Source organism: Haliotis asinina, chromosome 7, assembly GCF_037392515.1.
Source record: "Haliotis asinina isolate JCU_RB_2024 chromosome 7, JCU_Hal_asi_v2, whole genome shotgun sequence".
Classification (NCBI taxonomy): domain Eukaryota; kingdom Metazoa; phylum Mollusca; class Gastropoda; order Lepetellida; family Haliotidae; genus Haliotis; species Haliotis asinina.
The window spans coordinates 52614081-52630244 of NC_090286.1; the positions used below are offsets into that span (position 1 = coordinate 52614081).

Consider the following 16164-nt stretch of genomic DNA (forward strand, 5'->3'; position numbering starts at 1 on the left):
TTGAAACAAAACATGCATCCTCTTGAGAGGAAACATTTTGTGTGAGAGCAATTGAATGGGTCAGCTACATTCCATCTGTATTGTCTCAGTCTGACAGGCAGTAGTATAAGTAATGGTTGCAACCATTACTTATACTACTCAGGCAAAAAGTTGAGGGGTAAATCCAACCCAGTTGGTGAGTAAATCCAACCCAGTTGGTAAGTAAATCCAACCCAGTTGGTGAAAAAACCCAAACTAGTTGGTGGGTAAATCTGGCCCAGTTGGTGGGAACAGGAGAATCATCAAGCTTGACATTTGGAACATATACCAGTACCCAAGATCTCAAACATCCAGTAGTATGTGGGAACCCACCTCCAGCAGTTCATCTCCAACAGTAATCCTGCCATCCTTGGCAGCAGTGCTCTCCGGCTGTATTCCTGCTACAAAAGCACTCATTAAGTTCCGATCCTTATTGCCAGCCAAGCTCAATCCCAGTCCATTTGACCCCGTCGACAGATCCACCAGGTGAATATCTCCACTCAGTTCACCATATTTCTTCTGGAGTTTTTCTGGAAAAAGAGAACAATGGTTTGAACAAGCCTTCAAAGACACTAGTTACAACATAAAGTACAATTCGACTCCTTTTTCCATTACAGTCAGAATCTTCAGCCTACAGTTGAAGGGATAGTTAGCCATTCAAGTACCATTAGGAAACTATAAAATTTGTTGCTTTCATTGTCATTGAATGAGTGGAACATGAAAGATGTCCTGAGTAAATGCTTCATCAGCAAGGCTGGCCATCTGGCCTCGCTGGTGTTATTCCCAATCTTTTATGTTCTACACATCTTGCCACCAAGGTTATCCCACAGACCCTGGTGACCTTACTACAGAACTGTTACATTCTCCACAAGTTTGTTACATCAGGACTGGAGTTGTATCACCATCACAATGTAACAGCATGAATGTCGTCCATGAGACTTCATTGACCAGCACACTTTGCCCAGGCCTACATCAACCCAGCCTCATCACCTTTATAGTAAGTGTGAGTTTCTGCTCAACAGTCCTAACCCATCATTTCAGAGGAACCTTGACCACAGAGCCAAATATTACTGTTGAACTCAGAAATACCTTTTGCTAGCTCTTCAGACAGAATAGCTATGACATAGTGTTTAAAATTTCAATTTCATTTCTGTATGTATCTGTGTGTAGGAATAAGGCTACAATAATCCTGAGGGCATGTTTATGCTGATATCATACCTATTGCAAGCTTCTCAGACAGAAAGCAATGTGAATGGAACAGTTTCAATGCATAGCTTATCATGTAAGAGTTCCATCCACAATTCCAATTTTCTACATCACATCTGCCAGGCATTGCAGACCTTCGCCTATCAGTGCTGAGCAGATCATCTGATCTACTTCAGAAACATCGCCTTCAAAGGATGTCATCCATGTTGTCTGCCAACTCCCCAGCAGCAATGAACGTCTAACCATCTATTGATGGATTACACCATATGCTGCAACTGCTTTAGACAACCTTGTCCATTTCATCACAGCAGTGAGTAATGTCATTGACTTACATAAACATTATATACTCCAATATGACAGCACTTCAAGTCAAAACTATCCAGTAGCCACAGATAAAGAGGCCTGAACTGAACATTACATGACATACATAATAAACATTTTTGACTCCTGTTGATTAACATGCACAATTGGTAAACTCTACCCTGAAAACATATACTGAATTTAAATAGATTTCTCCAAATGTGGCAGGGCTATCAGAAGTTGTTGTCACAATGGTAAGTACACCCTCAATGGTACTTGGATCAGCAAAGGATCTCCAAAAATGTGGTCAAGGCAAGGTCACATGATTTATCGAATACTTTTCAACTTCCAGACATGATAATTAAAATACAAGCCAGGCAAAAAAAACATTCCCATCTTTACACAGCATTCACCTCAAGAAAATAAATTGAAATAAGCAAACCCCCAAAACACACATTACTGTTGGAAAACTAGTCTTTGCAAACTTTGTACAGTGAGTAATTAGTTAATCGTATTCTAATGTGCTTAATGTGGTCAACTAATTTACAGCATGTTCAGTCACTATGGAAACTAGGTTTCAACCACAGCAGAATATATCGTGTAAGAATCAACAAAATAATAAATCAATATGTAAGTAAAAAGTCAGGGCCTATATTTTCTAAACTCTTTTCAAGCTAAGATAGTCTTAAATTAATGTAAGCAAATGGCACCTATGACAATCTAAGTGCTAAGAGAGCTTAAAAACTCTAGGCCGAAAAACATTAGGCACTAACAGTTGCATCAGTTCCTTTGTGTAGATATGTGTCATAAAAGTCAACTCCTAATCAAGAATTGATGAAACTGGGAATCAGAGCAGCATAAACCACACATTATTATTCAACACAACATAAAACTTAATGATGAGTTAATATTTGCATCGAGGGTCTGCCAAATCTTCCAATTTTGAAGTTGCGACAAAGTTGAATCTAATGAAGTGTTGTGTATGGGTCTCATTGCCCACAAGCATGAACACACTGTACACCTTCTACCGATCTCATCAAACCATAAATGACTTCCTTCATCAGCAATGCATAAACAAAATTATCGAATACTTCCAAGGGCTAAAATGGAAAATTCTGTATTGCATTGGTTGTTGTCAGTAGATATTTGGTTATTTCAATAAACTAGTCAGATAGCACAATCCTTTGGTTTTCTTGGAGCTTTAAAGATTGAGTTTATGTTTGAGTCTTGTCATGCAAACTCACCATTTGCTGATTGATAGAAGTGGTAAAAAGAGCAAGGTCAGTAATTAGGCCAACATTTCGCCACTTGCACCACAGACCTACATCTTGTCGGAACACTATGGAATAACGCACTGACGTAGAAGATGTAACATGTTAATCATCTTGTGTTTTTACCGGACAAATAAGAAAAACACATTTCTTGTTCTTGGCTTTGGTTCATGGGCACTGTCACACTGCTTTGCTGGCTTAGTCAGAGACGTGTTACTAAAGAACAGATTATTTATTTGTGAATAAAATCAAGAAAAGACTTTCCATAATCAAGATATCTCAAGTCTATTTATGTCTATTTATGCACTTTTCATGCATGTCTATCAGAGAGCGATTGCAAATTCGGCAAACTCTCCAATTTGTTGAACTGCACTAGATGCACACTGTACTGAAATACAGTAAACTAGTGTAAAACAAATCCAAAGGGACCAGTAATTTAGGTTTGATATATTTCGTTTCAGCTAAAATATACAGCAATGTGTCTGGACCACAGCAGTTTGTTATATTGGTGTGTTTATTTTAAATTTTAATTACTTGAAAACAACAGTCGTAACAACTCACTAAAAACAAATCTGTATAATGTGTGAAAATCATTTCTGGTCTCCCTTGCAATGATGATTGCACTATTATTGCAAAAAGTGGTGTAAGTTAAACTCACTCACTCACAATAAATCTTGGATTCAAACTAAGGAGGAGATTTTGGTGCTACTGCTGCATTAACTTGGGAATTAAAAACCACAAGATGACTTGCCCACAAGCAAAATATCACAGCTGTACCAGGTGTATCAGGCACCATAACTATTGCAACTTCAGTGATGTAACACAGGCTTACGACAGTCGAAGTACTGCAATAGGGTTGTGAAAAAGGGCCTAGAGCCTCATTCCACTAAGTTATCCCAGCGCCATGAAGATAGTGAGACAATGTTAAAGTTTTGAAGTTACGATCACATTACCATCACGATCGCTTTATGAAATGGGAGGCTGACTGTAAAGTTACTCGCTCGTTTTACAGTGTGTGTTATTGGCAGATGGTTTTGGGCTGACATGGCAGATTGGTCAAAGAAAAGCAAAGCAAGCTGTTTCTTGTCAAAAATTATTTGAAAATCTTCATGCAGGAAAGGCTGACTCAACAATGAAGAGGCACTTAAAGAGCTTTTATAAGATAACAATTTGCCAGCAAGGAATTTTGAATAAGCTGAGTAAACAGTGCATTCAGTGCAAATACTATGTCAAAGTCAGAGAATCGCTGGTCTCAACCATCTCACAGAAAAGACTCAACTTGGCACGTACCACAAAACAGTGGTTAAAACATACACTACATAACCCAGTCTGTGATGGATTCTCTAGTCATGTGCCATTCATGTAACCCCTAAAACCAACAGTGAGTGAGTGAGTTTAGTTTTACTCTGCACTCAGCAGTATTCCAGCTATATGGTGGCGGCCTATAAATAATCAAGTCTGGACCAGACAATCCAGTGATCAACAGCATGAGCATCTATCTGTGCAATTGGGAACCGATGACATGTGTCAGTCAAATCAGAGAGCCTGTCCACCTGATCCCATTATCTCTCTTTTTTGGCAAGCATGGGCCTGTTCTACCCCAGACCTTCATGGGTCACCAACAGTACAACTGAACCAAGCAAAATGTACTGTAGTGTAAAATGAAACTGACATCTTTGATCTAACCAACTTTTTAAATACTGACACATTGTCACTGGCATTATCATTGAGAGGAATGGGTTTCAGCCCAAATTATGACTTTCTTCATAAAACATGTATTCACGGATTTGATGGCATTGAGATACATACACTCAAAATGTAAGTCCCCAAATACGATTGCTCATACACCATATAGTGAAGACAGTGATGTTAGTGGAAGCATGATTGGATGTGTGATTGGAAGTTAATGTTTCAGGTACCTAAACATAAACTTTTCAATAATGTCTGAATTCCATGTAAACATCATATATAATCTACTAAAAAAATATATACACATCTTACAACAACACAATAGCCATGAAGATCCAGGGTAGATATGATCTTCAGGAACCCATGTCTATTGTAAGAGGGTACTAAAGGGATCTAGTGGTCAGACTCACTGACTTAGTTGACACATCACTGTAACCCAAATGCATAGATTGATGCAAATGCTGTTAATCACTGGATCATCTGGTCCAGATTCCATTATTTACAAACCATCCCCAGGTAGCTGGAATATTATTGCTGAATGCTCCGTAAAGCTAAACTTATTCACTCACTCATATATCATCTAGAAAGAAAGTAGATACATATGTTCTATCCATACAACCGATGAGAGATTCTGGATGTCAGTATGTATACACTTCACAGAGTAACAGTCAAGATGTAATGACAGTGGCCTCGAGCACTGACTGATGACTAATTCTCATTTACATGTTGTATCCATGTTGCCTGAGGCATGATGGGATACACTGCATCAGGTTCTAATGGACAGGGGTTGAGCTGGGTTTGACAATCAGCACTTCAGAAATACCAAACTTTGATTTCACAGAAACAATATGGTCAATCCTTCCAAATAATTCTGAAACTCTATGTATTCAATTATAAAAATCAGTTTTCAAAAGAACACCTGAGTTTTGATCAGTTACACTGTTAGTATGTCCCGGTCCACAAATGAAGTCAAGTTTCCTATCTCAAATGTATGTGAAAGTCTAACACACTAACAGCAATGCAATCCTAGAAGAAAGTACACGGAGATCCCCTTTCAAATGACTGAGGAGGCCTGTATATCAGACACCCATAAGCAGTAACACTGACAAAGCATTGTCCACAAACAAGGCAAATCTTAGATTAAAACTACAATCTGTGAATCCTGGAATGGCCAAGGGAGGCAACTTAAGAACTGACAAAATTAGGTAGACTACATGTGCCTACTGAAATGCATGCTCTCAAGTTTCACCAAACATCAATAACTTGATACATATCTATATATTGTTTAAAGACTGATGGATAAACACATTAGTAATATGCAGTGTGTCAAGTTACTGAATTTCAATTCAATGACATTTCACTTAAAGTCACAACAGATTTTGGTGCTAATTTATTGTCATTAGTATTGGATGCTAGCCCCCTGTCTCAATGTGCAATACATATGTATAACTAGAAATGGGAAAATGGGATGTGGAACTAGCTTCAAATAGCTGCAGATTGGAGAATTACACTCACACAAAGACTATTCAACATTAGTGACAGTCCAAATGATCAGCACCAGTGTCTGACTGTTATCAAGGGACACATGGAGGCCACATGGGATTAATCAGGGTCAATATGCACAGTAATAAGCTATATTGAATACAGCCAGGCACCCTGTGGACTGCTCTCCACGTACTGCACCAGGAGGACAAATGACGGTGTTGGGGCAGACATTCTTACCGAACACTACAATGTCACTGACAACCCCACGCTTGTTGATAATGTCAATGCTTTTGCATTAAGCACATTCACAAAGCTGTCATCAAATATCATAGGTTTATGCGAAAAGATATCAAGTAAATTCCTCACAGTGGCACAGTTGTGTTGTAGTGATTAGGTGAGTTCGGTTTATGCTGCATTTAGCAATATTCTAGCAACATCATGGTGGGGGAAACCAGAAATGGGCTTCACACTTTGTACCCATGTGGGAAGTTGAGCCCGGGTCTTCGGTGTGACAAGCAAAAGCCTTAACCACTACCCTAATCCACTTCCCCTCATTGTGTCGTAAGACTAACCCCAAGTCTCTGGTGAAAAGGTCATATCTGATATACACTGAAATATTCATCAGCTTTTGTTTCAAAATCACCTACAAGAAATACCCGAATGAATGATATAATCTTCTTTTCTGTACTGTTCACTCTGTTCTAGAATTGTCTAAGTGGCTGAGTGAAAGGGATTCATGACAAAGATATTTTTATTTCACAGATTCTCTCAAGAAACAGACTGGGTATGAAGACATGCCATCAACATGGTCACGATGGCCATCTTATCCAACGAACGGTCAAGTGGGGTATCCTAGTAGTGTTGGCACGTCATGCCAAAGATCCAGGTTTGATTCCCAATATGGGTAAAATGTGTGAAGCTCATTTCTTGTGTCCACCTCCATGATATTGCTACAAGCAGCTTAAAACCATACTTACTCGCTCTTTCTTGTGGCTACCATTACAGACCTATCCTAAAATGGAATTCACGCGAAACATGTGCCATTGGTTCTGGACACCTGTCAGCTCTACATGACATACCAAAACAACCGGGGTCGACCATCCAGCAGTCATCCAACTGGTCATATTTCAGAAAAAAAAAACAACATCGTTTTGTACAGAGGTTCAACTTGAATACAGCTATGAACACTGTGAAAATCTGCACAAAACAAATTGTCAGGTTAAGCATCCAGAATCACATACAATTCATTTATTATCCTCAACTTTAACCCTGTACACCAAGACATATAGGTATCTAATGTAAACTGTTCAGTTACCTGCAAATCTTAAAATAACATCAAAATCCCTGGACAGGTTTTCTGTAACATCACTCTCCAAAACATCCATCCACATAGTTAATTATATCACTCTTTGAAGACCCGACAGTAACCTTTCAACTCCATCCTCTAAAGACTGATAACAGATCAAACCGACTAATCATAAATCAAACCACTTATCCTGAGTTCTGCATCATGCATCTCAGCTGAAGGAACAAATCTAATACACAAATAGCTTGCCATAAAATCATGAAAAAAAACCCAACTCAAACCAGTTAATCTAATCATAACCCAACCCAATACCCATCTGACATTTAAGAAAAACATCCAATATTCATACTCAAGGCCAAACATTATCCCCTATTACCACAACACATAATTTAGTATAACATTTGTATTATTATATGTCATAAAAGCCACAATTTATGAAATATTGAATAAAAGTTAACCATTTAGTATGCTGTCAATGGCAACCTTCTGTATAACCTTATTCAAAATTGTATTGATTTCTAAAATCCTCCTTACATAACCAATCCAATTTTCCACTTCCTCGTCATGTTGAAACCCCAAGTTTATCTCATCAGTGACACATTGATCAAAGCAGTGTACAGATTGAGTCAGGTATGGAGTGACAATGATTTGAAGGAAAATCATCCTCAACTTACCCCCGGCCTGAATGTCCACTAAGACGTTCATTTCAAACCTGTATACAGTTCGTCACAATCCAGCTGCTTCAAAAGTAATCATGCAAGCCTGGTACTATCATGAATTTCTGCCAGTCAACATCTGTGAATATTCATCTTGGTGGACCCATGGCATCGACACCAAACATCCTGTTGCTTAATCAATAACAACAAGACAAAATCTTTTTTTTCCCGTCGGAAAAATCCTGGTACTCCTTCCATATGTTGTGAAGTTCACAGTGACATTGTGATATTAGTAAATATAGGAATTGCTGTCTCCCTCCCTCCAGCCCTTGTCAATAGACCAGTCGAGTCGTAAATTTCAGCTTAAGATCAATATGCCCGCTCCTTCACGAGACTGGCTTGGGAGCAAGGGTCTGTCCGATCTCCGACCAGATTGCAAAGACCAATTTGATGTTGAGCTTAATGAATGCAAGAGAGAATACTGCCATGAGACATCCAACCAAACCATTATAAAATAGCCAGTAATTATAGCATGTTGTCATAATCATTTTCATAATGAGAGATCTCCATCACACTATCCAGTCTATGCTGGATTTCCTTATAAAACCCTGACCTTTCCATTGGGCATATTATGGCATATTCATAACCATAGGCGGCTTCTGCTGCAGGTTTGGCTCAAACTGGAATCTGAATAACATAATCAAGAAGTACTTGATAATCTCCAAACCTGAATTCTCTTTCAGCGTTTCAACAAGGTTTCAGTAGAGCCATGTTTGATGAGGGATGAAAGCTTTAAATGTCCACCTGAGGGTCATACTGTGTAACATATTCAACAAAAATAGGATGAAGGGAGTTGATTGACCCAAAATTCAAAATCATGTAAATCTGGGTTGTTTGAAACCAGAAGTATGATGAATAGGGGCACAAAGTCAGTAAAGAAAAGAATTTGAAATCCGAATTCATACACTTTATACAGTTTCAATTCATACCTAAATAAACTAAAAAAGTATTTGGTAAATAATTATAATGAAATTCAATAGTGAAAACATGAAATATCTATATCGTATTACCCTAAAACAATCATTATATGAGGGCAGACACAACTGACGAGACTGATGAAGATTCTGGGTGAAGGGGTACACAATATGGCATGACGTGAATCAGGTGACTTTTATATGAATGCACATAACTTTGCACACCCACTAATTTAGTAGTTAATCAACAGAGGCAGTATGAAAACCACGTTCATATGACGTCAGAGAAGGCAACAGATGAGATGAACAACAAAAGTCAGACAAACAAGCATGTCAGAAGAAACAATGGTTCCCTGAGAAACAGTTGGATAAATTAATCAGTTTTGGCAAACTAGAGGTGCATTCTAACCCAAAAGATACACAAGGAGTCAAAAATGTCCCTTACAACATTCAGAAAGTAAGGCCTGATGCAGTTCCCAAATCCTAAAAAAGACTAAAGATCTTTCTGAACTGAATTCCCAAATTGGGAGCCTGAGGATGTGTTATATATAGAATTTCAGACGTAAGTATCAGACCTCAATGCCACCCAGGAGCAAGCTAAGCTGATATTTTCTTGTGTTTAAAATGACTACTGCCTAAAGCTGAAGTACAGTAACCTTTACTGATTGGTCAGTTACCTCATCTGATTGACAACTTAATAGTTGCTCCAAAGTTTAACCGAATGAAAACAATTCATTCATCTCCCAATGACATTTGGGTAGACAACATTTTTAAAGACTTGACCCATTTCTTGAATAGTGCATTAGCATTAAGTTCAGGTCAATGTATCTTTAGCCACATTTCCATGAAAAGGTTGAATAATTTAAATTTGAAAGAAAAGCCAAAAGTAGGAAGAAGATCAGCAGTCTTGGGAAAGCAATCAGTGCAGGATGGATGTCGACACATTCAATGATAATCACAGAACCAGATCTTTAATATCTAATCCTGATTTATACGTTATTTCAGAACGTAATGCATTGAGGGGGTTAGGAAACCATATCAAATGTGTGGTAACAGTCATGAAAAGGGGCATTCAAAATCCCTAAAAACATCAAAACCTCTTTTATAGCTATCTGAAGTGATTTTATCTTTCACGGACTTTGTTAACCCATTATACCTGTGAGAAGTACAGACAAAGAAATGCCAGGAAGAAACAACTGTGTCATTTTAAGGGTTCTTTAGGTGTATCTGTGAATATATACTGGACACCAATCAGTATCCGAGAGACTCATGGTATTTTCAATGAGACCCTACTTTCAACAAGAATTGACAACCCCCTGCTGTTTTAACTATGTGAAGATAAAATGTTCAAGTGCATCTGAATGCCTAATATGCCAATGCAGCTGAATCACTGCCTACAGCATAAAATGAACAGCTCTGGTCTTATATTGAGGAAGTTCCCCCAAGATATTTAATTTTCTTCACCTGCTTCAGAAGCTGGTAATGATCTAACAGGAGACATTCAGTCTACACACTATGACTATGAAAGTGTTCTTGTCTTCTTGTCCCTCCTGGCCAAGTACCAAATGTACTTACATTAAACATATAATCTCTGATAGGGTTATAACGAGGGCATTCCTATCACTATTGATTTTCCATCAACCAGTCAGCTTGTCACTTCACAAATGACTTAAGTCCACTCCATTAAACCTCCTGTAGATATACCTCCTGTTCAGAGATTTATACAGTTGTCTATACATCATTCCCTCAGTTAGTGTCTTGGCAAAGGTTAAAGGTCATGTTGCACTTTCTAAGACAGGGACAGCGGCACCTGTGCAATGTTGAACACAACTATATGCCTGTCTTGAAGCTATCTGAGAAAACCATGACATTACTGAAGAAAACCAAAGCTGAACCAAAATGTGCTGAAGCTCACTCTACAACCTGGCCAAGGTTGATATATAGCCATCTGAGAAAACCATGACACATAAACGCTCTGAAGCTCTCTCTACAACCTGGCCAAGGTTGTTATATAGCCATCTGAGCAAACCATGACACAGAAACCCTCTGAAGCTCTCTCTACAGCCAGGACTAAGATGTTTATAAAGTCATTTGAACAAACCTTGACACTGAAAAAACCATGACACCGAACAAACCATGACACCAAAACGCTCTGAAGCTCTCTCTACTGCCTAGTGTAAGATGTTACAAAGTCATCTGAACAACCATGAAATCACAACAGAAAACTAAAATGGAACCAAAAGGTTCAAAAGTTTTAAGCTAGTGTATACTGCTTTTTAAAAAGCAATTTGAACAAAGCTAGAAACTGATAAAGAAAACAGAGAATGAAACATCATCAAGTTTATCATCTCATGTGACAGTCTGCAAGGGTTAAAGAAAGTTTTTAAAAAAATGTAACATAAATTACACCTTAGAAAATACAGATAAAAAACAAAACTATCAATGTTGTTCCCATGACAACCACATAATCAATTAAAGGTTACATGCAAAAGCAGTGTTCATAAAAATTTGTTATTGTATGTCTGCATATATTATGCACATAGACATTTACAATGAAACAAGCAGAAATGGGACCGAAAACAATATGCAAGTCATCATCAGACTAAGATGAAAGCATGGTCTGATGTTTATTGCTACATTTTGTTCTTCGTATGACTATTTCTCCTTTAAGAAAGAAAACAGCTTTCATTAATAATAAATTGAGATCTTGGTACCTCTTTAAGATTTTGAGTGATAATTCTTTACACTTTACCAAATGTAATAAAGAAGGTTGTTGAATAATGAAAAGCTTTTAAATCACTTCAATTTTCTTTTGTAATTTAATCATTTCAAAAGACTTTCTTCACGTCGGACTGACATCAACAGAATAATCAATCAAAAAGCCCGTGCTCAAATGCATCTACAGCACAGGTTTTTATACAAAAATTACAAGCACAAATTTTTATCAACTGAACATCAGCTGACCCTTGGTTAGTTTTATTCTAAAATATAATATGATAAAAATCATTTTGCTTTTTTGATTAGAAACGTTAGTGGCAGATATTTGTTTTTAAAACTATCTAATGACAACTTAGCCAAGTCAGACAAAATACCAGCAGCTGCAGGATTCCAAGGAGTATCATACAAAACTGTTACATATTGTAACTGTTGCCATGGAGACATTCTTTATATCTTGATTTTATCATAAGTAAATATCTTTGGAACTTTGTTTAAACAAATAATTTTTATGGTACTTGTATAAGTTGGATGCGGTGTACGTAGCGGAAGTCGTGCTGACCTTTGTTACATGTACCTTGTGTTTTCATTAATATTAATGTACCATTTGAATGGTTATATGCCTAGTTGGCCTTTCACAACCTATCAAATCTGTTTCAGGAGAATATCAGCTTCTCATTCTCGATTCTCGAAGTTGTCAGATCAGATGTAATATTCCTTTGTCAGCATTGTCATATGTATTGTCATAAGAATGTAATGAAGGATGTCACAAGGAATGTCACATGAGAGAAAACAATGCATGTCATAGGAACATCAAATCATTTCCAGGGCCCCATCCCTCCAAGCAATCACAGACCTAAGGTTATCGTAACTCCCATACTTTAACACTGACTTACGACAATCGTAGCCCAGCTATTAGTTTGAGGAACAAAGCCCAGGACCATCTAACACCATAATCTCTACCTACTTGTTGTGTAGCCAAACTCGTCTTCAGACTCGCTGTCACTCACGGACTCTCCCCTGGACTCCGACCGTAAGTGTGTCTGAAAAGAGCAGCAAAATCATCAATTGCAACTAAATTGTCGAATAAATGTGCTTCAATTGCCCATTACAAACAGAAAATTACAAAAAGAGACATCACTGCATGGCTTACAGCACACTTAGGAAGGACAGGAGACAGAAATGAGTTTTCCTATGTGTAAAAAGGTTTGGCAACTAGCTAGGTGAAAACTAAATCAGGTTGTAGTTATTGAATCAAGTCCTGTCAGTGTGACAATAATGGATATTAGCAGTGAGGAAAGTAATACCGTTCTGGGAGACAATACTTTGGTGTGAGGCTAGTTGTACACAGTCCCTTATCCCCGGACAAACACTCTGATGAACAAATCCTGTCTTGAAATATAAACATCAACAACTCAAAGTCTGAGGCTGCTCAACTACAATTGCAGCAATAAAATTCAGCTTTCTTCATAGTGTAATTCAACATAAGAATTTGGCTAAGTATCTTATATTATCTACTGTTCCCACCTCCAGACAGTAAAACTATCTTACATTGCTTACTTCTCAAAAGAAGTTAAGGACAATTCCATTATTATATCACTATTAAGACATGGCACTTTAACTATAGTACTGTGAAAACAGTGGACAGTCCTTAACTTATTTTGAGTAGTATATTCAGGGGTATTAAGAGGTAAACAACCCAGAAAATAGTTTTACTTGTTTCCTTTCTGACACCTCCACACTACTGTTAGCATTTCTACAAGCTTAAATATCTTCCTGGATAAACTATCCCAAACTCGTTGTTGTGACGTCCATTATTAGACAAAATCATGGAACATTTCATTTCCCTCACTTGTGCTTTTCAGTACACATGGGGGCATGGTGGGCGAGCTGGTTAAAGCATCAGGATAGTGATCCAGTGAGGTTGAGGTGTCTGGATCAAGCCGACCTGTAACCGGGTGTAAACACCTTGGAGTCATCTTTGTGCGCAGACTCTTTCCGTATTGTCACAACGCCAAGAGTAAAGGAACACAACCTTGTGCACTTTAAAGAACCCACGAATCTATGGGTATCTGACCAGATAATGGCCACACGAATACATGAAAACACCTTGTTGCAGGTACAGCAACCATTTGAGACTGACATCCCATTATCGAGGGGAAAGCAAAGCGCCTTTGAGAAGGGGATCTGGATATTGGCACTATATAAATATACATAAATGAAAAATAAATAAATACACAGACTACACGTGGAACACATTTCACTCAAGCAGAAATAGTTACCTGTTTAACTACTGTTATCTTTCTGCATATCGCAATATTCTTATATGCTACACATGTCAATTCTTGAAACAACTATATATGCGACAACATTTATAGTATCCCCTGCTATCTTGGACAAGAAATAACCATATATCCTATTCCATCTTGGACAACAGGGCCTAGATTTATTAAGCTCTCTTAGCGCTAGGATAGTCGTAAGTGCCACACATTAACACTGACTTATGACTATCTTAGCGTTAAGAGAGCTTTGAAAATCTAAGGCCCTGATCACCAGATGTTTAAAAGAAGAACACAGAGTAATATCTGTTTCAAAAACAGCTCTCAAAATATCTGTCTTGATCAAACTGAATAAACTCACTCACTCAGTATCTCGCTTACACATGACAGTGACATTAACTCCAATCCATCCAATCAATTTCGATGATATAATGCTTAAAAAAGGTTCACCTCACATGACCAATTTTGATCATATTGAACAGATTCTAAATAAACATTTCTGAAATATTCCAACACTCCTTGAAAGTTTTCATACTTGTACTTCTGACAGTCGGTATCGATCTGCCACTTCTGCTCCTGTCTTTGAAGCAGATCCGTCAAATGTTGTTTGAAGAAAGTATTAGTTAAAACTGAAAACACCTGATCAAAAGGACTGAAGTTTCAAGAAAACTTGCCAGATTAAAAGTAGATCAAAGCAGGACACAATGATCTTGATGGAGTTCTTCATGATCAAGCCACATTTCTAACAGGACCAAGCAACAAATTGATAGAAAACTGTCACAAAATCTGAGGATTTTCCATCATATTTCACATAAACTAACACTACACTCAATTTCAGAGTAGAACTTGAAAGTGAAGGAGAAAATAAATAAATCGATTGGATATCAATACAAATTTCAGGTGAGGAGATTCAGGCCCTGTACTGGTGTCCCGTACTTGTGTCCAATTACAAACCAGACCATCATGTGCTTACATTTATCTCTGAAATGAAACTATTTGGAATAGATCTGTATCTGAATTGTATATAAAACATGACAGGTATAAATCTGGTGGGTGTGTTTGGATGAAATTGAAATCTAGACTTGCTACATTATGATAGGCAGGGATTTCCTTTGACATTTATTTCAGGGTCTGTGTGAGAGATAAGGCAACCCATCATTTCTGTTGGCTTACAAAGGCCAGGACAGTTTTCTACTGGTATATCAGATCTAAGGTCACCCAACCATTTCTGTTGGCTTATAAAGGCCGGGCAGTTTTCTACTGGTATATCAGATCTAAGGTCACCTAACCATTTCTGTTGGCTTACAAAGGCCAGGGCGGTTTTCTACTGGTATATCAGATCTAAGGTCACCCAACCATTTCGGTTGGCTTACAAAGGCCAGGGCAGTTTTCTACTGGTATATCAGATCTAAGGTCACCCAACCATTTCGGTTGGCTTACAAAGGCCAGGGCAGTTTTCTTCTGGTATATCAGATCTAAGGTCACCCAACCATTTTTGTTGGCTTACAAAGGTCAGGGCAGTTTTCTACTGGCATATGACATCTAAGACCACCCCACTAAGTCTGTGAGCTTACAAAGGCCAGGGCAGTTTTCTTCTGGTATAGGAGATCTAAGGTCACCCACCAAGTCTGTGGGCTTACAAAGGTCAGGGCAGTTTTCTACTGGTATATCAGATCTAAGGTCACCCACCAAGACTGTGAGCTTATAAAGGTCAGGGCAGTTTTCTTCTGGTATAGGAGACCTAAGGTCAACCGCCAAGTCTGTGAGCTTATAAAGGTCAGGGCAGTTTTCTACTGGTATATCAGATCTAAGGTCACCCACCAAGACTGTGAGCTTATAAAGGTCAGGGCAGTTTTCTACTGGTATATCAGATCTAAGGTCACCCACCAAGACTGTGAGCTTATAAAGGTCAGGGCAGTTTTCTACTGGTATATCAGATCTAAGGTCACCCACCAAGACTGTGAGCTTATAAAGGTCAGGGCAGTTTTCTACTGGTATATCAGATCCAAGGTGACCCCCCAAGACTGTGAGCTTATAAAGGTCAGGGCAGTTTCCTAGTTGTAGTTGAGATGTGGAGTGTTTGTATCTTCATGCAAGACATCCTCTGGGCTAGTTTCTGGCAATACATGTCCACATTTAGCCTGGCCCCAGTCTTGAAGGGGAACTATTTGCTTTCAAGTATATTCTTCCAGGAAATGTCAATAAGATATTCTTACAGGCTTACTCTCCTTCACTGCTGCTGTCCAACATTAATAACCGTGAGTT

The 16164-nt window shown here is 38.2% G+C and overlaps 1 protein-coding gene across 1 annotated transcript in view; it reads right to left on the reverse strand.

Moving 5' to 3' along the window:
* Positions 1–16164, reverse strand: part of LOC137291809 (multiple PDZ domain protein-like) — a 256863-nt gene that overhangs the window by 20259 nt on the left and 220440 nt on the right. Inside the window, exons 28-29 of the mRNA XM_067823344.1 lie at positions 12588–12663; positions 352–548 (exon numbers count right to left, since the gene is read on the reverse strand). Of these exons, the coding sequence (XP_067679445.1) occupies positions 352–548; positions 12588–12663 (273 nt within the window). The remainder of the gene's footprint in view (positions 1–351; positions 549–12587; positions 12664–16164) is intronic.